Below are 24,653 nucleotides of genomic sequence, written 5' to 3' on the forward strand. Positions count from 1 at the left end.
ATTAGGTACTATATCTGGTGTGCACTGGCTCCTCCCTCTATGCCCCTCCTCCAGACCTCAGTTAGTATCTGTGCCCGGCCAGAGCTGGATGCACCTAGTGGGCTCTCTTGAGCTCACTAGAAAATAAAGTATTTGTTAGGTTTTTTTATTTTCAGTGAGATCTGCTGGCAACAGACTCACTGCTACGAGGGACTGAGGGGAGAGAAGCAAACCTACCTGCTTGCAGCTAGCTTGTGCTTCTAAGGCTACTGGACACCATTAGCTCCAGAGGGATCGAACACAGGGCCCGACCTCGATTGTCCGTTCCCGGAGCCGCGCCGCCGTCCCCCTTGCAGAGCCAGAAGACGGAAGATAAAGATGAAAAACGGCGGCTGAAGACTCCTGTCTTCATTAAGGTAGCACACAGCACTGCAGCTGTGCGCCATTGCTCCCATAGCACACCACACACTCCGGTCACTGTTGGGTGCAGGGCGCTGGGGGGGGGCGCCCTGGGCAGCAATTAGTTTACCTTTATGGCACAAATAGCACATAATACAGTGTATAACACTATATATGTGCAAAAACCCCCGCCATTAACATTATAAAAAGCGGGAGAAGCCCGCCGCTGAGGGGGCGGGGCTATCTTCCTCAGCACAGCCAGCGCCATTTTCTCTTCACAGCTCCGCTGGAAGGACGCTCCCCAGGCTCTCCCCTGCAGTATCCAGTACGACAAGGGTAAAAAAGAGAGGGGGGGCACATAAATTTAGGCGTCATTTGTATTAATAAGCAGCTATTGGGAAAAATCACTCAGTATAGTGAAAATCCCTGTGTTATATAGTGCTGTGGTGTGTGCTGGCATACTCTCTCTCTCTGTCTCCCCAAAGGACTTTGTGGGGTCCTGTCCTCAGTCAGAGCATTCCCTGTGTGTGTGCGGTGTGTCGGTACGGCTGTGTCGACATGTTTGATGAGGAGGGCTACGTGGAGGCGGAGCAGGAGCCGATAAGTGTGATGTCGCCCCCTACGGGGCCGACACCGGAGTGGATGGATATGTGGAAGGTATTAACCGACAGTGTCAACTCTTTACATAAAAGGTTTGATGACGTAACAGCCTTGGGACAGCCGGCATCTCAGCCCGCGCCTGCCCAGGCGTCTCAGGGGCCATCAGGGGCTCAAAAACGCCCGCTAAGTTTAGATGGCAGACACAGATGTCGACACGGAGTCTGACTCCAGTGTAGACGAGGATGAGACAAATGTACAGTCCACAAGGGCCATCCGATGCATGATTACGGCAATTAAAAATGTGTTGCACATTTCTGACATTAACCCGGTTACCACTAAAAAGGGTATTATGTTTGGGGAGAAAAAGCAGCCAGTGACTTTTCCCCCATCTGATTAATTAAATGAATTGTGTGAAGAAGCGTGGTGTTCCCCTGATAAGAAACTAGTGATTTCTAAGAGGTTACTGATGGCGTACCCTTTCCCGCCAACGGATAGGTTACGCTGGGAGACATCCCCTAGGGTGGACAAGGCGCTCACACGATTATCTAAAAGGGTGGCACTGCCGTCTCAGGATACGGCCGCCCTAAAGGAGCCTGCAGATAGAAAGCAGGAGGCTATCCTGAAGTCTGTATATACACACTCAGGTACTATACTGAGACCTGCTATTGCTTCAGCATGGATGTGTAGTGCTGCAGCAGCATGGTCTGATACCCTGTCAGACAACATTGATACCCTCGACAGGGATGCTATTTTGCTAACCATAGAGCATATAAAGGACGTCGTCTTGTATATGAGGGATGCACAGAGGGACATTTGCCGGCTGGCATCTAGAATTAATGCAATGTCCATTTCTGCCAGGAGAGTATTATGGACTCGGCAGTGGACAGGTGACGCTGATTCTAAAAGGCACATGGAGGTTTTGCCTTATAAGGGTGAGGAATTGTTTGGGGACGGTCTCTTGGACCTCGTATCCACAGCAACAGCTGGGAAGTCGACTTTTTTACCTCAGGTTCCCTCACAGCCTAAGAAAGCACCGTATTATCAAGTACAGTCCTTTCGGCCTCAGAAAGGCAAGCGGGTCAGAGGCGCATCCTTTCTGCCCAGAGGCAGGGGTAGAGGAAAAAAGCTGCACCAGACAGCCAGTTCCCAGGAACAGAAATCCTCCCCTGCTTCCTCTAAGTCCACCGTATGACGCTGGGGCTCCACAGGTGGAGCCAGGTGCGGTGGGGGCGCGTCTCCGGAACTTCAGCGACCAGTGGGTTCGCTCACAGGTGGATCTCTGGGTTCTACAAGTGGTATCTCAGGGATACATGCTGGAGTTCGAGGCGACTCCCCCTCGCCGTTACCTCAAATCAGCCTTGCCAGCGGCTCCCAGGGAAAGGGAGGTAGTGCTGGCGGCTATTCACAAGCTGTACCTTCAGCAGGTGATAATCAAGGTTCCCCTCCTTCAACAGGGACGGGGTTACTATTCCACAATGTTTGTGGTACCGAAACCAGACGGTTCGGTGAGACCCATTCTAAATTTAAAATCCTTGAACACTTATGTAAGGAAGTTCAAGTTCAAAATGGAATCGCTCAGGGCGGTTATTGAAAGCCTGGAAGAGGGGGATTTTATGGTGTCGCTGGACATCAAGGACGCTTATCTGCATGTCCCCATTTACCCACCTCACCAGGAGTACCTCAGGTTTGTGGTACAGGACTGTCATTACCAATTCCAGACGTTGCCGTTTGGTCTGTCCACGGCACCGAGGGTATTTACCAAGGTAATGGCCGAAATGATGATACTCCTTCGGAAAAAGGGAGTTATAATTATCCCGTACTTGGACGATCTCCTTATAAAGGCGAGGTCCAGAGAGCAGTTGTTAGTCAGCGTAGCACTTTCTCGGGAAGTGTTGCAACAGCACGGCTGGATTCTGAATATCCCAAAGTCGCAGCTGATTCCTGCGACGCGTCTGCTCTTCCTGGGCATGATTCTGGACACAGAACAGAAGAAGGTGTTTCTCCCGGTGGAGAAGGCCCAGGAATTGTCATCTCTGGTCATGGACCTCCTGAAACCAAAACAGGTGTCGGTGCATCACTGCACGCGAGTCCTGTGAAAGAGGGTGGCTTCTTACAAAGCAATTCCCTTCGGCAGGTTCCATGCAAGGATCTTTCAGTGGGATCTGTTAGACAAATGGTCCGGATCGCATCTTCAGATGCATCGGTTGATCACCCTGTCCCCAAGGGCCAGGGTGTCTCTGCTGTGGTGGCTGCAGAGTGCTCATCTTCTCGAGGGCCGCAGATTCGGCATAAAGGACTGGGTCCTGGTGACCACGGATGCAAGCCTCCGAGGATGGGGGGCAGTCACTCAGGGAAGGAACTTCCAAGGACAGTGGTCAAGTCAGGAGACTTCACTACACATAAATATACTGGAACTAAGGGCCATTTACAACGCCCTGAGTCAAGCAGAGCCCCTGCTTCAAAACCAACCAGTGCTGATTCAATCAGACAAAATCACGGCGGTCGCCCATGTAAACCGCCAGGGCAGCACAAGAAGCAGGATGGCGATGGCAGAAGCCACAAGGATTCTCCGATGGGCGGAAAATCACTTGCTTGCACTGTCAGCAGTGTTCATTCCGGGAGTGGACAACTGGGAAGCAGACTACCTCAGCAGGCACGACCTCCACCCGGGAGAGTGGGGACTTCATCCAGAAGTCTTCACGCAGATTGTAAACCGTTGGGAAAGGCCACAGGTGGACATGATGGCGTCCCGCCTCAACAAAAAGCTAAAAAAATATTGCGCCAGGTCAAGGGACCCTCAGGCGATAGCTGTGGACGCACTAGTGACACCGTGGGTGTACCAGTCGGTTTATGTGTTCCCTCCTCTTCCTCTCATACCCAAGGTACTGAGGATAGTAAGAAAGAGAGGAGTAAGAACTATACTCATCGTTCCGGATTGGCCAAGAAGAACTTGGTACCCAGAACTACAAGAAATGATCTCAGAGGACCCATGGCCTCTGCCTCTCAGACAGGACCTGTTACAGCAGGGGCCCTGTCTGTTCCAAGACTTACCGCGGCTGCGTTTGACGGCATGGCGGTTGAACGCCGGATCCTAACGGAAAAGGGCATTCCGGATGAAGTGATTCCTACGCTGATAAAGGCTAGGAAAGACGTGACAGCACAACATTATCACCGTATATGGCGAAAATATGTTGCTTGGTGTGAGGCCAGGAAGGCCCCTACAGAGGAATTCCAGCTGGGTCGATTCCTGCACTTCCTACAGTCAGGAGTGACTATGGGCCTAAAATTAGGATCCATAAAGGTCCAGATTTCGGCCCTATCTATTTTCTTTCAAAAAGAACTGGCTTCACTGCCTGAAGTTCAGACGTTTGTTAAGGGAGTGCTGCATATTCAGCCCCCTTTTGTGCCTCCAGTGGCACCTTGGGATCTTAACGTTGTGTTGGATTTCCTGAAATCCCACTGGTTTGAGCCACTTAAGACCGTGGAGCTAAAATATCTCACGTGGAAAGTGGTCATGCTATTGGCCTTAGCTTCGGCTAGGCGTGTGTCAGAATTGGCGGCTTTGTCGTGTAAAAGCCCTTATCTGATCTTCCATATGGACAGGGCAGAATTGAGGACTCGTCCCCAATTTCTCCCTAAGGTGGTATCAGCGTTTCATTTGAACCAACCTATTGTGGTGCCTGCCTGCTACTAGGGACTTGGAGGACTCCAAGTTACTAGATGTAGTCAGGGCTTTGAAAATCTATGTAGCCAGGACGGCTGGAGTCAGGAAAACTGACTCGTTGTTTATCCTTCATGCGCCCAACAAGCTGGGTGCTCCTGCTTCAAAGCAAACTATTGCGCGCTGGATCTGTAACACGATTCAGAAAGCTCATTCTGCGGCAGGATTTCCGCATCCTAAATCGGTAAAAGCCTATTCCACAAGGAAGGTGGGCTCTTCTTGGGCGGCTGCCCGAGGGGTCTCGGCTTTACAGCTTTGCCGAGCTGCTACTTGGTCGGGTTCAAACACATTTGCTAAGTTCTACAAGTTTGATACCCTGGCTGAGGAGGACCTTGCCTTTGCTCATTCGCTGCTGCAGAGTCATCCGCACTCTCCCGCCCGTTTGGGAGCTTTGGTATAATCCCCATGGTCCTTACGGAGTTCCCAGCATCCACTAGGACGTCAGAGAAAATAAGAATTTACTCACCGGTAATTCTATTTCTCGTAGTCCGTAGTGGATGCTGGGCGCCCGTCCCAAGTGCGGACTCTCTGCAATACATGTATATAGTTATTGCTTAACTAAAGGGTTATTGTTATGAGCCATCTGTTACTGAGGCTCAGTTGTTGTTCATACTGTTAACTGGGTATAGTTATCACGAGTTGTACAGTGTGATTGGTGTGGCTGGTATGAGTCTTACCCTGGATTCCAAATCCTTTCCTAGTAATCTCAGCTCTTCCGGGCACAGTTTCCCTAACTGAGGTCTGGAGGAGGGGCATAGAGGGAGGAGCCAGTGCACACCAGATATAGTACCTAATCTTTCTTTTAAGAGTGCCCAGTCTCCTGCGGAGCCCGTCTATTCCCCATGGTCCTTACGGAGTTCCCAGCATCCACTACGGACTACGAGAAATAGAATTACCGGTGAGTAAATTCTTATTATTTTGCGCTCTGGAACAACATTCTCCTGTCCTGGTCTGGTCTGGCAGTCTCACATTTAGTTACATCGTAGAGACAGTCCTTCTTCTTAGTATTGAACTCGACAATCTCAGACAGGACACTCAGTAAATCTCCCAACCTGACCCCCCCCCAAGATCTGTGCATCTCATCCATGCTCATTACTTGCTCCCATTCCTACTGGATTTAGGTCTTCCCGCATCCACTCCAATCAATTCCCTACTGTACCTCGTACAATAAGATCTTTCCCTAGCCTCCGAGTCTTCACACTTACCCTGAAAGTGTATCTCTTTTGGCATACTTACCAATGTCCCGAATGGGTGTCGACGGTATAGTGTTGACATTCATTATGCAGATAGTGATAACATGTTTGCTTTGGTGCTTGGTTTGTGTTGTATGGTGTCAGGCCAGCAAGCAGTCAAGGATCTATGCTATGGTGAGTGACTCACAGGCACCTCTACTATCTCTCTGGGATGAGCAGCTCTCCTGAGCGTCCGTCCCTGCTCACCACAGCGATAAATCAGCACTCAGAGTTTCATTAGCTGCTGCAATAACATGGGATCTATAAGTCATGGAAGTTATTAGTTCCTGCTACATCCACTGATTACATAATTACAGTAAAATATATTTCCGATGGCAGCACAACTTCAGCAGCCAATTAGTGGAGTTCAGAAGGTGCTGAGGTGGAATTACTGTGTGCGCGCGGCCTCTTCATAATAGCTGTCATTTCTGTTGCCCAGATGATGCGGCTTCCTCCTGGCTGTCCCCTTCTTTTCAATATAAGTGAGTTTTAGTGTGCTGATGTCCAATTCACACGGGTATAAGCAACCGTCACTTACAGCATTAGTGCAGATGTCAAGGCTTTTTTTCCCCTTAAACCGAATGCTGGAATGACATGCTGCAACTTGTAGTCTCCCGCTTTTCCTAGCAGCCCCCCTAACCCCTCCTCAGCCACCCTCAGAGAACGAGTGGCATGACGGCTGTCGGGATTGTGAGGGGGGCGGGATGTAGCCGTCTGTATTGTTACTGGCGGTCTACTGCCCGCCGGTCACATAACTACATACCCAATTTTCTAGGCCACTGATGGCTAACCTGATATGCTTCAAGGGTAGCACATTATGTCAGGAATAAAAATAAAACCAGACCCAAGGCCTCAACACCCTCACATCACTCATCCCAAAATGCACCCAGACCTCCATTTGCCACAAAATGCTCCCACACACCCGTCCCCCACATGCCATTCACACCTCCATACCTGTTATACCCCTTTCACATCGCAAAAATAACCCGGTATATTGCCGAGTTTGAGCCGTGTCAACCCGGTTTGAGGTGCAGTGTGAAAGCGCCATTATGAATTTACCGTGTCAAACAACCCGGTATTTCAACCCGTGTAAAAAGAAGGATCCTACACGGTTCAGAAACGGTTCATTTGGCAGTGTGAAGCCTCAGACCCGCTATATTCAACCCGGTAATCTTAAAAAGGAGATGATAGGTTGTCTCCCTGCATGATGTCACGTGTCTGAACCCGGAAATAAACAGGCAGCACGCTTTAAACATTGTGTTTTTATTATACTTCTACATTCACGGGTACAGTGCTTGGAAAATATGGCAAACTGGAGTGAGGATGAGGTTAGGGAGCTGTTGCGGATAAGAGGGGAGTCGGAAATCACCCACCAAATGACAGGGACTGTTAAGGATGCAATCACATACAAAAACATAACGAAGATGCTTGCAGCCTCTGGATTCCACCGTACCTCCCAGCAGGTAATCAATAAGCTAAAGGCCCTTAAAAGGAATTTCCATAAGGTCCACGACCACAACAGAAACAGAAGTGGTGCTGCCCGTATGGAGTGGCAATATTATGAGCAGTGTGCCACCATATTTGGCCACACACCACTTGCAACACCGGTTAGCTTATCCTCCAGCATAGCAGCAGCAGAAACAAGACAGGCCTCTGCTGCTTCCACCAGCGTACAGGACCCAGACACCCGAGCACAGGACCCAGACACCCGATCACCACCACCACCATCTCCACTACTCGTACTGGATGATACGCAACCGATGGCAACCACTATGCCTGACCCAGTTGTACAGGAGCCCAGCAGAACTGAAACCACTGATGCGCCAGAAGACACAGCGGCTGGGCCAAGTCAAATGGCCATAATTGCACAAACGCAGCCTTTGCGTGGAAACAGTAAGTACAACAATCCTAAAGCATAATAACTAACATGAACAATTAACGTCAACTAAACACAAACTAACAACTCTAAACATTAACGTCATTAAATCATAGAAAAAAATGCATACAATTTAAAATGATAAATGTTGCAGAGTATATGCAGTGTGTAGGTGGAAGGAGGCCACAAAACACGTTTGCAAACACTGCTATTTTATATAAGCTCTTTGCAAATTCCAATAACATATTATTTGATTTGTGTCTGCAGTATATACTGTTCCGCCAAGGAGGCGCCGTCCAAATAAAACGGAGCAAGCTGCAAGAATTATGACCACTGTCCTGGTTGAAAAATTACAGGAGATGGACGCTGCTATGGCTGATCGAGAAGATGCACGTCTCGAGCGATTTCTGCAGGCAGAGCAAGAGATGAACAATACATTTATGACGCAGCTGATGTCTATGCAGGAAACCTATAATAGGGATGCAAGAGAACGTCAGAGAGAAATGCAGGAATTTCAAATGTCCATATTTGACCGAATGTTTCAATGCATTGAAGGGCTGCACACAGTGCCACCAAACTACCCTCAACCATATACCCAATACCCTGCACCCCCCTACTATAATCATACCACACCTCAACCAACGCCACACCATACCCATGCTCGCCATAACCAACCCCAACAAACCCCACCTCCAACAACTCCAACTCACTATACCCATCCTCGACATACACAACCTCAACACACCCAATCACCTTCTGAAACGGAGACAACAACAGAGTCTCCTGTTTATCGTAATTTAACTTAAATATTATTGTTTTTAAAAAAAGGTTGGTTTTAAATTCATAGGAGTGTTTTTACTGCACTATTACTTGTTTGACTTGTTACTGTAACGATTGCACTACTTTATTTTCCAAAGTTTTATACAAATTAAAATTCTACGGTCTCTGACCTTTTGTTAATCTTTGGACTTGTCCTATTTTGACTTACAAACAAACAAAATGCTTGATACATCCATTTCAAATTGGATATTGATGTTGTACATTTGTATCGACACAGTAGCAGAATGTCAACTAAACAGGTTTGTTTTTTGGAACAACAACAATATATACAATATACAAACTGAGAAAAATTAACGGAGTAATGAGGGAAGGTTGGCCATTATAGCAGACCTCATCTGTTCTGCACTACCAGAATGGTCGCCCAAATAGGCCTCACAATCAAGGGCAGGGTACGCAGCAGTGGCCTGCACTGTCCACTCTGGTAGGAATTCCTCCCTCTGAAACTCACATAAGTTATGCAGAATACAACATGCTGCAACAATGTTAGGCATGATATTAATGTCTACATCATTGCGCTTCATAAGACAGCGCCAACGTCCTTTTAATCGTCCAAAGGCATTTTCAACCACCATTCTTGCCGAGCTCAGGGTGTGTGTATATGTAATTTGATTGGGGCTCAGCTGGACATGTTGGGTGAACCCCTTCATGAGCCATCGTCGTAACGGGTAGGCTGCATCACCAATTATGTGTACCGGTATCTCCACTCCGTCCACAAATTTGGATTTCTAGTAGGAATAGAGATGTAAAAAAATGTACGTTAGCAATAAGAAATTGGAATACAAATATGAGCAGACTCCTCCATGATGGGCAGGCTGGCGGGCACATAGGAAGCATGTTTGAAGGTAACGCCAATTGGTCCCAATGAAAATTAATTGCAGTCATCTATTACCTGCTTGATTCATGAACATTTTGTCATTTTAACACATCTTTTCTTGGTCATGTTTTCAAAAGTATTAAAATGTTTAAACAAATAATCACCTCTCTTGGAAAAAGGTAGCCCCCTTGCTTGTCCTCTGCTACCCGGTACAGATCAGAGTTTGCAAGAACTCGAGCGTCATGTGACCGCCCCGGCCAGCCGATGAATACGTCAGTGAAACTATATAAAAATATATAAAAAAATATATTAAGTTGTAAATTAATTATAAACAATTAGCATTAAGAAAACACAATGATAAGAACATTACCAATACTTACCAATACTTATGATCCACCACAGCTTGCAAAACAATGGAATGCCATCCCTTTCTGTTGTAGTAGTCGGCATGATTATCATGAGGTGCGATTATAGGGATGTGGGTACCATCAATTGCACCTGCACACTGCGGATATCCAGACTCCACAAATCCCACAATTGTTTCATCCAAACGCTGGCCTTGCGGAAGAGATATAAATCGGTGGTATAGGTTGTCCACCAATGCTTTGGTCACTTCGTGTACAATGGTGCACACGGTAGATATCCCCACACCAAACAGGCAAGCAATTGTGCGATATTCACCGGGAGTGGCATACCACCACAATGCTATAGCTAGCCTCCTGCTTGGCTCTATTGGTGACCTGAAGTTTGTGGTCTGTCTAGAGAGTGCTGGGGACATTAAATCCAAAAGATAGTGGAATGTGTGACGTGACATCCTGAAGTGACACTTCCACTGAACATCCTGAAAGTTCAGTACACTTTGCATAAAAACTTGCCCATGCTGCCGTTCTCTAGACCACAATTTTCGTTGAGTACTGTGGTTAAGGTTGAGTATGGTGGTCACAGAAGCAGATATAAACGATCTCCTCCTGCGCAGGTATTGCCGACGACGAATGGTGGTGTCTCTCAAATACTGCAGCCTCCTCCTCCTCATAACATAGCTGCTGAACAAGCTACAGAATGTGAGAAGCTCAAATATCCTCTCACAGGCTGAATCCAAGAGTAGTACAGCTGAGACTATCACAAACTCTATAGAGACATGTGCTGTGTCGGCCATGATTGCTGCACTACTGAGCACTCCCCAGCCCCTCCTTGTAATACCTTTGCAACCTCATCAATAGGAGACAGAAAAGTCCATTTATAATGACATCACAAATGTTTTCACAGGGCGAACCGGGTTCAGTGTGAAAGGCACCAACCCGGGAATAACCCGGTAATAACACGGCTCCAAACTGCGATGTGAAAGGGGTATAGCGTGTTCAGACCCGGGTCGCAAGCGTGTTCAAAAGCCGGTTCAATACCGGGTTAGCGATGTGAAAGCGGTATTACTGTGACCACTCACACACTCACCTCATATTAACCACATTTATGTGCAGCACATCCCGCAGAGGCAGAGCTTGTGATTCAGAATGACATTTAATCCTCCTCCTCTTGATGGTTGTGCTGAGTGACATCTTTGCAAAATGCAGAGCAGGCCCCACAGTGCAGAAGCCAGCAGTTCTTGTTCACTCTTATTATGATCTGCTGCTTGGCAACACTGGCCAGAAGCAATAGGTGGCGACTTACTGCACTGCCTGCCAGGCAGGGTCCCTGCTGCTCATCTTATTACTTATGGGCCTGATTCCAGTGTGTAAGACATACCTAAAAATATTTTAATCAGAAACGGGATTCCTGCGCGTGTGCCCAACAAGGGGTGTGGCCTATTTGAAAGGGGTGTAGCCTTGTGGCAGTGCCGTGATCGCGGGCCACACCCCTGTGTGCCATCATTGAAGGGGGCATGACCAGCGCTCTGTGAGCTGCTGGCATTCCCCCTCTACCTCTGTCTCCAGTGACTAGATGCTGTGTGCATGCGCACAGCGTCTATTCACTGCTAGCAGAGCAGCGAGTAACAGGAGTCTCTCAACTGCCCCTAGGGTTGCCACCTCATCCCTTTAATTCTGGACACATATTACACAGGTTCTGTGGCTGGCTGACTTTAAGACTCCATTTCACCTGGTTTTAATTAGTGATGAGCGGATTCTGTTCCTCGGAATCCGAACCCCCCGAACTTCACCCTTTTTACACGGGTCCGAGGCATACTCGGATTCTCCCGTATGGCTCGGTTAACCCGAGCGTGCCCGAACGTCATCATCCCGCTGTCGGATTCTCGCGAGATTCGGATTCTATATAAGGAGCCGCGCGTCGCCGCCATTTTTCACTCGTGCATTGGAAATGATAGTGAGAGGACGTGGCTGGCGTCCTCTCACTTTGGCCCTCATTCCGAGTTGATCGGTCGCAAGGCGAATGTAGCAGAGTTACACACGCTAAGCCGCCGCCTACTGGGAGTGAATCTTAGCTTCTTAAAATTGCGACCGATGTATTCGCAATATTGCGATTACTAACTACTTAGCAGTTTCAGAGTAGCTCCAGACTTACTCTGCCTGTGCGATCAGTTCAGTGCTTGTCGTTCCTGGTTGACGTCACAAACACACCCAGCGTTCGCCCAGGCACTCCCACCGTTTCCCCGGCCACTCCTGCGTTTTTTCCGGAAACGGTAGCGTTTTCAGCCACACGCCCATAAAACGCCGTGTTTCCGCCCAGTAACACCCATTTCCTGTCAATCACATTACGATCGCCGGAGCGAAGAAAAAGCCGTGAGTAAAAATACTTTCTTCATAGTAAAGTTACTTGGCGCAGTCGCAGTGCGAACATTGCGCATGCGTACTAAGCGGATTTTCACTGCGATGCGATGAAAAAGAACGAGCGAACAACTCGGAATGAGGGCCTTTGTTTCAGGGGGCTGCAGTGCAAATATCTTTATTCTGGGGACCAGTAGTATTATAGGAGAGGTACAGTGCAGAGTTTTGCTGACCAGTGACCACCAGTATTATACGTTGTCTGCCTGAAAAACGCTCCATATCTGTGCTCAGAGTGCTGCATATATCTGTGCTCACACTGCTTTATTGTGGGGACTGGGGACCAGCAGTATTATATAGGAGGAGTACAGTGCAGAGTTTTGCTGACCAGTGACCACCAGTATACGTTGTCTGCCTGAAAAACGCTCCATATCTGTGCTCAGAGTGCTGCATATATCTGTGCTCACACTGCTTTATTATGGGGACTGGGGACCAGCAGTATTATATAGGAGGAGTACAGTGCAGAGTTTTGCTGACCAGTGACCACCAGTATACGTTGTCTGCCTGAAAAACGCTCCATATCTGTGCTCAGTGTGCTGCATATATCTGTGCTCACACTGCTTTATTGTGGGGACTGGGGACCAACAGTATTATATAGGAGGAGTACAGTGCAGAGTTTTGCTGACCAGTGACCACCAGTATTATACGTTCTCTGCCTGAAAAACGCTCCATATCTGTGCTCAGTGTGCTGCATATATCTGTGCTCACGCTGCTTTATTGTGGGGACTTTGGACCAGCAGTATTATATAGGAGGAGTACAGTGCAGAGTTTTGCTGACCAGTGACCACCAGTATTATACGTTGTCTGCCTGAAAAACGCTCCATATCTGTGCTCAGTGTGCTGCATATATCTGTGCTCACACTGCTTTATTGTGGGGACTGGGGACCAGCAGTATTATATAGGAGGAGTACAGTGCAGAGTTTTGCTGACCAGTGACCACCAGTATTATACATTCTCTGCCTGAAAAACGCTCCATATCTGTGCTGCATTGTAGTATAAAGTAGGAGTACAGTGCATAATTTTGCTGACCACCAGTATATAATATATAGGAGTACGGTACAGTAGGTCACTGCTCTACCTACCTCTGTGTCGTCAAGTATACTATCCATCCATACCTGTGGTGCATTTCAGTTTTGCACAGTTTGCTGACCACCAGTATATAATATATAGCAGTACGGTACAGTCGGCCACTGCTCTACCTACCTCTGTGTCGTCAAGTATACTATCCATCCATACCTGTGGTGCATTTCAGTTTTGCACAGTTTGCTGACCACCAGTATATAATATATAGCAGTACGGTACAGTAGGCCACTGCTGTACCTACCTCTGTGTCGTCAAGTATACTATCCATCCATACCTGTGGTGCATTTCAGTTTTGCACAGTTTGCTGACCACCAGTATATAATATATAGCAGTACGGTACAGTAGGCCACTGCTCTACCTACCTCTGTGTCGTCAAGTATACTATCCATCCATACCTGTGGTGCATTTCAGTTTTGCACAGTTTGCTGACCACCAGTATATAATATATAGCAGTACGGTACAGTAGGCCACTGCTCTACCTACCTCTGTGTCGTCAAGTATACTATCCATCCATACCTGTGGTGCATTTCAATTTTGCACAGTTTGCTGACCACCAGTATATAATATATAGCAGTACGGTACAGTAGGCCACTGCTCTACCTACCTCTGTGTCGTCAAGTATACTATCCATCCATACCTGTGGTGCATTTCAGTTGTGCGCAGTATATATAGTAGTAGGCCATTGCTATTGATACTGGCATATAATTCCACACATTAAAAAATGGAGAACAAAAATGTGGAGGGTAAAATAGGGAAAGATCAAGATCCACTTCCACCTCGTGCTGAAGCTGCTGCCACTAGTCATGGCCGAGACGATGAAATGCCATCAACGTCGTCTGCCAAGGCCGATGCCCAATGTCATAGTAGAGAGCATGTAAAATCCAAAAAACAAAAGTTCAGTAAAATGACCCAAAAATCAAAATTAAAAGCGTCTGAGGAGAAGCGTAAACTTGCCAATATGCAATTTACGACACGGAGTGGCAAGGAACGGCTGAGGCCCTGGCCTATGTTCATGGCTAGTGGTTCAGATTCACATGAGGATGGAAGCACTCATCCTCTCGCTAGAAAAATGAAAAGACTTAAGCTGGCAAAAGCACAGCAAAGGACTGTGCATTCTTCTAAATCACAAATCCCCAAGGAGAGTCCAATTGTGTCGGCTGCGATGCCTGACCTTCCCAACACTGGACGGGAAGAGGTGGTGCCTTCCACCATTTGCACGCCCCCTGCAAGTGCTGGAAGGAGCACCCGCAGTCCAGTTCCTGATAGTCAAATTGAAGATGTCATTGTTGAAGTACACCAGGATGAGGATATGGGTGTTGCTGGCGCTGAGGAGGAAATTGACAAGGAGGATTCTGATGGTGAGGTGGTTTGTTTAAGTCAGGCACCCGGGGAGACACCTGTTGTCCGTGGGACGAATATGACCATTGACATGCCTGGTCAAATTACAAAAAAAATCACCTCTTCGGTGTGGAATTATTTTAACACAAATGCGGACAACAGGTGTCAAGCCGTGTGTTGCCTTTGTCAAGCTGTAATAAGTAGGGGTAAGGACGTTAACCACCTCGGAACATCCTCCCTTATACGTCACCTGCAGCGTATTCATCATAAGTCAGTGACAAGTTCAAAAACTTTGGATGACAGCGGAAGCAGTCCACTGACCACTAAATCCCTTCCTCTTGTAACCAATGTCCTGCAAACCACACCACCAACTCCCTCAGTGTCAATTTCCTCCTTACACAGAAAAGCCAATAGTCCTGCAGGCCATGTCACTGGCAAGTATGACGAGTCCTCTCCTGCCTGGGATTCCTCCGATGCATCCTTGAGTGTAACGCCTACTGCTGCTGGCGCTGCTGTTGTTGCTGCTGGGAGTCGATCGTCATCCCAGAGGGGAAGTCGGAAGACCACTTGTACTACTTCCAGTAAGCAATTGACTGTCCAACAGTCCTTTGCGGGGAAGATGAAATATCACAGCAGTCATCCTGCTGCAAAGCGGATAACTCAGGTCTTGTCAGCCTGGGTGTTGAGAAACGTGTTTCCGTTATCCACCGTTAATTCACAGGCAACTACAGACTTGATTGAGGTACCTTGTCCCCGGTACCAAATACCATCTAGGTTCCATTTCTCTAGGCAGGCGATACCGAAAATGTACACAGACCTCAGAAAAAGAGTCGCCAGTGTCCTAAAAAATGCAGTTGTACCCAATGTCCACTTAACCACGGACATGTGGACAAGTGGAGCAGGGCAGACTCAGGACTATATGACTGTGACAGCCCACTGGGTAGATGTATTGCCTCCCGCAGCAAGAACAGCAGCGGCGGCACCAGTAGCAGCATCTCGCAAATGCCAACTCGTTCCTAGGCAGGCTACGCTTTGTATCACCGCTTTCCATAAGAGGCACACAGCTAACAACCTCTTACGGAAATTGAGGAACATCATCGCAGAATGGCTTACTCCAAATGGACTCTCCTGGGGATTTGTGACATCGGACAACGCCAGCAATATTGTGCGTGCATTACATCTGGGCATATTCCAGCACGTCCCATGTTTTGCACATACATTGAATTTGGTGGTGCAGAATTATTTAAAAAACGACAGGGGCGTGCAAGAGATGCTGTCGGTGGCCCGAAGAATTGCGGGCCACTTTCGGCATTCAGCCACCGCCTGCCGAAGACTGGAGCACCAGCAAACAGTCCTGAACCTGCCCTGTCATCATCTGAAGCAAGAGGTGGTAACGAGGTGGAATTCCACCCTCTATATGCTTCAGAGGATGGAGGAGCAGCAAAAGGCCATTCAAGCCTATACATCTGCCTACAATATAGGCAAAGGAGGGGGAATGCACCTGACTCAAGCGCAATGGAGAATGATTTCAACGTTGTGCAAGGTTCTGCAACCCTTTGAACTTGCCACACGTGAAGTCAGTTCAGACACTGCCAGCCTGAGTCAGGTCATTCCCCTCATCAGGCTTTTGCAGAAGAAGCTGGAGACATTGAAGGAGGAGCTAAAACAGAGCGATTCCGCTAGGCATGTGGGACTTGTGGATGGAGCCCTTAATTTGCTTAACCAGGATTCACGGGTGGTCAATCTGTTGAAATCCGAGCACTACATTTTGGCCACCGTGCTCGATCCTAGATTTAAAACCTACGTTGTATCTCTCTTTCCGGCAGACACAAGTCTGCAGAGGTTCAAAGACCTGCTGGTGAGAAAATTGTCAAGTCAAGTGGAACGTTACCCGTCAACAGCTGCTCCTTCACATTCTCCCGCAACTGGGGGTGCGAGGAAAAGGCTAAGAATTCCGAGCCCACCCGCTGGCGGTGATGCAGGGCAGTCTGGAGCGAGTGCTGACATCTTGTCCGGACTGAAGGACCTGCCAACGATTACTGACATGTCGTCTACTGTCACTGCATATGATTCTCTCACCATTGAAAGAATGGTGGAGGATTATATGAGTGACCGCATCCAAGTAGGCACGTCAGACAGTCCGTACGTATACTGGCAGGAAAAAGAGGCAATTTGGAGGCCCTTGCAGAAACTGGCTTTATTTTACCTAAGTTGCCCCCCCTCCAGTGTGTACCCCGAAAGAGTGTTTAGTGCAGCCGCTCACCTTGTCAGCAATCGGCGTACGAGGTTACTTCCAGAAAATGTGGAGAAAATGATGTTCATCAAAATGAATTATAATCAATTCATCCGTGGAGACATTCACCAGCAATTGCCTCCAGAAAGTACACAGGGACCTGAGATGGTGGATTCCAGTGGGGACGAATTAATAATCTGTGAGGAGGGGGATGTACACAGTGAAAGGGGTGAGGAATCGGACGATGAGGAGGAGGTGGACATCTTGCCTCTGTAGAGCCAGTTTGTGCAAGGAGAGATTGATTGCTTCTTTTTTGGTGGGGGCCCAAACCAACCAGTCATTTCAGTCACAGTTGTGTGGCAGACCCTGTCGCTGAAATTATGGGTTTGTTAAAGTGTGCATGTCCTGTTTATACAACATAAGGGTGGGTGGGAGGGCCCAAGGACAATTCCATCTTGCACCTCTTTTTTCTTTCATTTTTCTTTGCATCATGTGCTGTTTGGGGACTATTTTTTTGAAGTGCCATCCTGCCTGACACTGCAGTGCCACTCCTAAATGGGCCAGGTGTTTGTGTCGGCCACTTGTGTCGCTTAGCTTAGCCATCCAGCGACCACAGTGCACCTCTTTTTTTTCTTTGCATCATGTGCTGTTTGGGGACTATTTTTTAAATCGACCATCCTGTCTGACACTGCAGTGCCACTCCTAGATGGGCCAGGTGTTTGTGTCGGCCACTTGGGTCGCTCAGCTTAGTCATCCAACGACCTCGGTTCAAATTTTAGGACTAAAAATAATATTGTGAGGTGTGAGGTGTTCAGAATAGACTGGAAATGAGTGGAAATTATGGTTATTGAGGTTAATAATATTATGGGATCAAAATGACCCCCAAATTCTATGATTTAAGCTGTTTTTTGAGGGTTTTTTTGTAAAAAAACACCCGAATCCAAAACACACCCCGAATCCGACAAAAAATTTTCAGGGAGGTTTTGCCAAAACGCGTCCGAATCCAAAACACGGCCGCAGAACCGAATCCAAAACCAAAACACAAAACCCGAAAAATGTCCGGTGCACATCACTAGTTTTAATTAGCCACAGAACCTGTGTAATTTATATGTCCAGAATTATAGGGATGAGGTGGCAACCTTAACTGTCCCCCACCACGGAACACTGCGGCCCGCGGGTGGGACAGCGGGACAGTGGCCCCCAAATTGGGTATGTCCCGCGAAAATCTGGAGACTTTGGAGGTATGGTAGGGTATCTCACAGCTGTAGGGAAGCAGCTGTGCAATCCTGTACAACTAATTTAGTAATGCTGCATGAGGTGACTGTAGGAATAAGACTCCTCCTGTCAGCACCTGCAATAAAGCAGCATTGGAGCACCCTTGTGACCTGCGGGCAACTGCATAAGCTGAAGTCTACTCTAGGTCTACGTCTAGGAGGCGCACATCCGATGTGTTTCAGAATGGCCCCTGACGCCGGCAACCCCAAAATGATCCACCATGTCAATCGTGCTGCGACTAAATGGGGACTGCAAGCGATCACACGTGACTTGCTCTGCACATGCACAGTTCCCCCCTCATCAGGTTAGTATATAAGCCATCGGGTTCATATACTAGCCTGAACGCACTATATACACTATAGTGGCAGATTTTCCCTGCCACTTTATATTTCTGAAGTACAGTCAGGGCCGGTTCTAGACCTTGTGGCGCCCAGGTCGAAAGTTTCCGTTGGTGCCCCCCCCCCCCAGCCCACCCCCAGGTCAAACGTAGCGAACCCAAAAAATAGGGGCGTGGCTTCATAAGGAAGGGGCATGGCCACAGTTATGCCCCCTGTAGTTATGGCCTTAGTAGTTGTGCCCCCCGCACAGACACTAGAGGTCAATTATGACTTCTAGTGTCTGACAATGGAGCCGGCTGCAGCGGGCGCCCACACAGCCCACGGCGCCTGCTGCAGCCGGGGTTTGGGTACCTGCAGGATGACTGCGGCCGTGCCCTCAGGCCGCAGCGTCCCGGGTGCCCGCCCTGCTTGCCCATGCCTAGAACCGCTCCTGAGTACAGTATTACCATAATTAAACAAGGAAAAAGCATTATGATTATTTTGGGGTCTATTCATGAAGCAGTGAAAAGTGTGGAGAAGTGAGCCACTATGGCAACCAATCAGCACTGAAGTAACATTTATAATTTGCATACTATACAATTGTATGGAGCAGCTGATTGGTTGCCATGGGCAACTTCTCCACAGACTCACTTCTCCACTCTTTTCACTGCTTCATGAATAGACCCCATTGTCTTAATTTACGGTACTCCAGTGCTATATAACTTTGTGTGTGATGACCTGGGGAAGTTGGCTCTCTAGAGGGTGATTTGGTGCAGTGTCCAGGTGCTTAGGGTCCACACTAAACTTTTCCGGTGAATAAATAAATAAAACAGAACATAATATACAGCCTAGCCCCTGTGTAGGGAACTACCTCACTGCTTCACCCCCGCTATAGTTGGGCAGCTAATCTGCAACAAAGTCTCTCTAAAAGTCGCAGTTTGCCTGCTTCCTGCAAGTTTACCACAGGCTCTGGCTTGGCTGGCTGTCACAAAAATGCAGTTTTCTGGTTCTCCTTCCTCCTGCAGGTAAGAACGTGAATTCCACACACTGATCTCTGACTGCAGTCCCCACCTGGACTTGTCTGACTGCTAGGACTCCAGCAGAACTCTGTCTCCACAGGCAGCTTCCAGATGTGGTCACACAGACCTGTGTTTTTTTCCTTGTGTTGGAGGATCCCTCCAGCCACTGAATCACCTGCTCATAAGCACCATCTTCACTGATACTGCCACAGTTGTTAAACGCTACATAACTAATACAAAGGAGCCAGCTTCTCAGGGTTTATTTGAAGGAGCTGGTTCCCAGTTGTACAGTTATCTCTGCATGGACGCAGACAGGGAGTTTTTGCACCCAGCAGATTCAAGTCTATGCACTTGTGCACACAGGCATCCTATTCTGAGTCATACGGAACCGGCACGGCATGGATCTGTCTTTCCATTAATTTGGGTTTTTCTAGATGGCAACAATGCAAGAGTATAGAACCACCCCGACTTGTGGGAGTGTTATGGGAATGTACTGTATCTAGTGTGCTACATGTGGTCAAGGGAAGCCAGTTTCTGATGGATCCCTTAGCCCAAGTATGGGGCTGTTAAAGGGGGTTCTCACATTAGGTAGAACATCTGCCCACATAGCACAACTAAGCTTTTTTCTACAGGTAGCGAGTGGATGGATTTTATCATTCTTGTTTGCCATAATGGAATATGTATAAAGTAGCAGATTAAAGAAGACAATTAAGAAAAATCACAAATCATGGCTAAATCAAGTCTATGGCATGCCAAGCGGTGTCATACATGGCAGGATATAGAAAAGGTGTATGTGGACACATCTGTATTTGCTGGAGTGCCCTGCATAGTATCTAAATCAATAAAAGTATGTCCTTTATGCCTACCCCATTGTGTGGATACTTCCCATCATCAAAGACATATTTTAACTGATTTAAAGTCTGTGGACTGCCACCTGTTTTCTCTTGATATGTGTGTGTATGTATGTATGTATGTATGTATGTGTATATATGTATATATATATATATATATATATATAATTAACAGTTTCTTATATAGTGCATATGTACTGTATATATCAGGGGTGAATTTAGGGGTAAGGGGGCCCCTAGACACAACAGTAGCAAGCCGACCCGCCTGCCTAATTTTATTATTTTTATTGATTGGTTATACGCCCTTATTTGAGGATAGCCAATTGAATAGAATAATAAAGAAAAAAACCCTTTTTAATTTTGTCACTGATATATATACACACACACACACACACACACACACACACACACACACAGCACACGTGTATGTCACACATACATTACACACACACTTACCAGGCAGCAGCTTCAGCTTGATCGGGCACCATGTCATTAGGCCCCTCACCCTTGCGGCAAAATGCACAATATGCAGGTCTGTTGAGAGGAGGCGGGGTGAAAAACACTAATCTAATGGAATTGTGTCATATTGGTCCCGCCTCCTCCTCATTGACCTGCGAGGAGCGGTGCCTAATTACATTGTGTTTGCACTCACGGCCAGTGTGAAAACCAAAAAAGTTGTCGTGGGGTGCGGGGGGGGGGGGGTTGGTGGTTGTGAGTAAAAACCCCCCTGCGTGTGCCGCTGACTTTGTGCACAACTCAGAACTGTCCCCATTATGTGATTGTTTGACATCTGTCTAATAAACATACATCAAAGTACCGAGCGGCTGGATTATTGAGTACTGCCATTTTCCGTAAACTTTGTAATTCCCGAAATATGATCAGGGCGCTATTTGTGGTCATACTTGTCCTCTGCTAAAGTATTCATGGGTTATATCTTTTCAGCGCTGGCCTTTCTATATGCGCACAACCGTTATGTATTCTCAGTTTGTGTTATTTTTGTGTTAGGTTTATCGATGATGTTTTTTTTTCCTTTTTTCCCCACTTATTTATGTATGAAAATCTTGTTAATGTGTTTACAGTTCCTTGTACAACTTCAGTATGGATAAATGCTTTTTATACATGTAAGACTGGCTTTTCTGTAGTGCTGTCATGCCAAAAAACAGTTTCTGTATAGCAAATTGTACCATAATAATGACAGTCAGTACGAGCTGAGAATGTGTACGTGCTGGATAATCCGTGCTGGTATATGACAAGTAGGGCTGCGTCTTCAGTTCCTGTTCTCCCATCATGACACATATGCTGGTCAGAGTTGTGTGGCAGGCCTTATAATCTCTTGGCACAGAAATATATTATTTTCCGTGGGTTTTGCAAAAGGTAGAACTGAAATGGAATGAAGCTCGTCCCTCCTCCCCCTCTAGATTCCTGCAAAGCCAATTTTACCTTCATTTGCAGCTTATATGTGCGTTTCAATTTGATATGGAAGGAAATCTTTCTCCCGCAAAAAAAAAGGCTTGTTTTCATTGTGTTTGCAAAGTCCAGATTTATTACAAAGCTTAGACTATTCTCACTGTAACTGTTAATAACATTTTATTGCCTGCAATCTCATCACACATTCAGAAGGATGCCACTAAAGCAGGAGAAGTAGCAGGCTAGTGGGAAGTGGGGATAACAAAATGTTTTGACAGACATCTTGTTTTGTCTATGGATTTCACATAAAAACTAATTTTAAAACATGAAGAAATGATGCATTAATTTCTAATTGCATTCAGCATTGCCAAGCTGAGTCATGTACCAATGCTGCCGCTTCTTTCTTTCTTCATCACCAATTCAATTCACACTGCTAGAGCTACAGCGTATGTTATTAATATTATTATATGTCACCTTCCCTCTGACCTTTTACCAGTTTCCTGTCCTCCACAACATGAAGACTTATATCCACAGTCCTTGAAGTATTTATTGATATAGCATCATGCTTTTTTGCACCGCTTTATATTTGTGTACACAAACAGTAAAGAAAACAGGCTAGGTATTAAGAAACATGATGAGGTAAGAGGGCCCTGCTTCTAAACGTACAGTCTAGGAAAATAGGGGTTGTATACATTATTATGGGAAAATTTCTTAGTGGGGTTGTGTGATCCAGTCACAGTGCAGTGTTGATTTTTGGGGGCACCGTGACCCCCATTTTCATCATTTTGGGGGCATGCCCAGCACTCCTTGAGCAGCTGGGCTGCCACCCGGCTCCACTCCCTCCACTGATAGACCTGTTATATGACCACCGGCTGCTTTGCAGAGCAGAGGTGATCATTGGCTCTACCAACTGTCCCCGGCCGTGGGTGGGACAGCGGGACAGTGTCCAATTAGTGGGACTGTCCCACTGTATTTGGGACAGTTGGGAGGTATGGTAAGGTATGATAGTCTAGAGAGGCTAAGAAAGTGTTCCAGAAATTCAATACATTTATCCGAAGATTGATTTTTATTTTTTTTAGGGAATGTTTGGAGTCTAGGGCAGAGGTTCCCAAACGCAGTCCTCAAGGCAACAGTCCAGGTTTTAAGGATAGCCATGAAACAGCAAAGGTGACATAATTAGTGCTTCAGTCAATTGATTTAACTATCTGGATATTCTTAAAACCTGGACTGTCAGGGTGCCTTGAAGACTGCTTTTGGAAACCACTGGTCTAGTGAAAAGTCTTGTTATACGAGGGAGGTAATTCCTAGGAGTGTATAGAATTAACTCATCTTATTCCATCATTCTACTGATTCATGTGCATTTGATAAGCTATTTTGTATTGTGTGTTGTATTTAGTTTTTTTTTAAAGTTTTTAAGTTGCTCATTGTCATTTTATCCAGGGTGTACTTTGACTCACTTTCTAAAACTGCTATATTTTACATATTTACATGCTCAATTTAGTTGACAAGAAAGTGTTTCACTTTAAAGCACCTTGTCCTTCATCAGACGAGTGTAACCTGGTATGAGTCTAAGACAGTCAGTCATCAAGCTCCTCTGTGGTCATGTGATGCCAGAGGAAGGAGATTAGTACGTGCATAGAAGAGCCATTTTGAGCATTAGTTCTTTATAGTGCTGGTCCTGTCAGGAGTCAATATCACATCTTTGAATACTGGCTTTACGATGGAGATGTGCTTTAATCAACGTGACGGTGTTGCGTCCTCTGGCTTTGCTGATCAAAGACCAAATTTAGTAATCTAAAGGGCCCCATACACTAGAACGATATGTCTAGAGGCTGAAGTCGGGCCGATTTCCCTTGAACTCTTCCGGGAGCTTCCCGGGAGTGTTTACATACGATTCCAAACGATTTGGTACAATGTGACTTTTTGGAGCATACTATACATCACATAGGATATGTCAAGCGCCTACATATCGCATGAGATGTATAGCATGCACTCACAGGTACCATCAGATACATCTAATGGGATGGATTAGGGTGCTTCAAACTTCCTACTATAGATCACAAGCGATGTATTGTGAGCACAAAAAACACTGTTCGATTCCATACAATTCCACTTGATCACGACAAATAACGAGTGCAGCACCAACAACCTGGAGGAGTCGACCCGACGCTCACGGGGCCGCGCTTCGGATCGGATACACAGCTAAAAATGCATAATTTCACCCAATGTATAGTCCCAAGTGACCAAATTGATCTGAAATTGAGCAAAATCGTTCTAGTGTATGGGGCCCTTAATTCCTGCTTGTCATATATAACCTGATTGTTGCCTATCCATTGTTAGGGATATTGGATTTATATAGCTTTATTAACTATGAGTTTTCAATAAACTTAAAGCCAATTTCAAAGAAGTGATATTGACTCTTCAATTAATAGGACATTCACTATAAGGAACTATTTAATTTGGCCTTTCTGAAAGACCTGCTGGATACCTCTTCCCTCTTTAAGGCAACAGTCACTATAAATGAATTTAGTAGTCCCGTGAGTGAGAGGGAGCGGATATTTCCATTCAGCGTCTCTGCTCATTATGTCATGTGATAGGCTGCCATAGCTATCGCATAACACTTGGCAATGTATAAACCATTGACAGCAGCTTGATGAAAAATGCAGCAAAAATGTGAATAACTCCCTCTGTCTTATTACAGGTAACCAGTGACTTAAGTGTTAAAAATAACACTTTATCATCAGATTTCAGATTGGGAAAAAATAAGAAGTGTGACTAGCCCATCTGAGTATACTAGTTCGCCCACTTATGGCGATCTCTGAACATCATATCCTCCTTTTTGGCTGACAGTGCCTCATTTACATGGGTGTATAAAGGGGAAGGTCTGGCACAGCG

General features: G+C 46.6%; 2 protein-coding genes across 2 annotated transcripts in view; one reads left to right on the forward strand and one right to left on the reverse strand.

Annotated features, from left to right (window-relative positions):
* Window positions 1-24,653, forward strand: part of CHID1 (chitinase domain containing 1) — a 990,316-nt gene that overhangs the window by 922,681 nt on the left and 42,982 nt on the right. The gene's annotated exons all lie outside the window — the stretch shown is intronic.
* LOC134969901 (uncharacterized) lies at window positions 7,178-11,014 on the reverse strand. Its single transcript, XM_063946077.1, has 5 exons — window positions 10,911-11,014; window positions 10,377-10,513; window positions 9,842-10,073; window positions 9,626-9,743; window positions 7,178-9,372 (listed from the first exon to the last, which is right to left on the reverse strand). Exons 1-5 carry the CDS (start codon window positions 11,012-11,014, stop codon window positions 8,938-8,940), a joined length of 1,026 nt encoding a protein of 341 aa, XP_063802147.1. The 3' UTR covers window positions 7,178-8,937.

This window comes from Pseudophryne corroboree, chromosome 11, assembly GCF_028390025.1.
Source record: "Pseudophryne corroboree isolate aPseCor3 chromosome 11, aPseCor3.hap2, whole genome shotgun sequence".
Lineage (NCBI taxonomy): Eukaryota > Metazoa > Chordata > Amphibia > Anura > Myobatrachidae > Pseudophryne > Pseudophryne corroboree.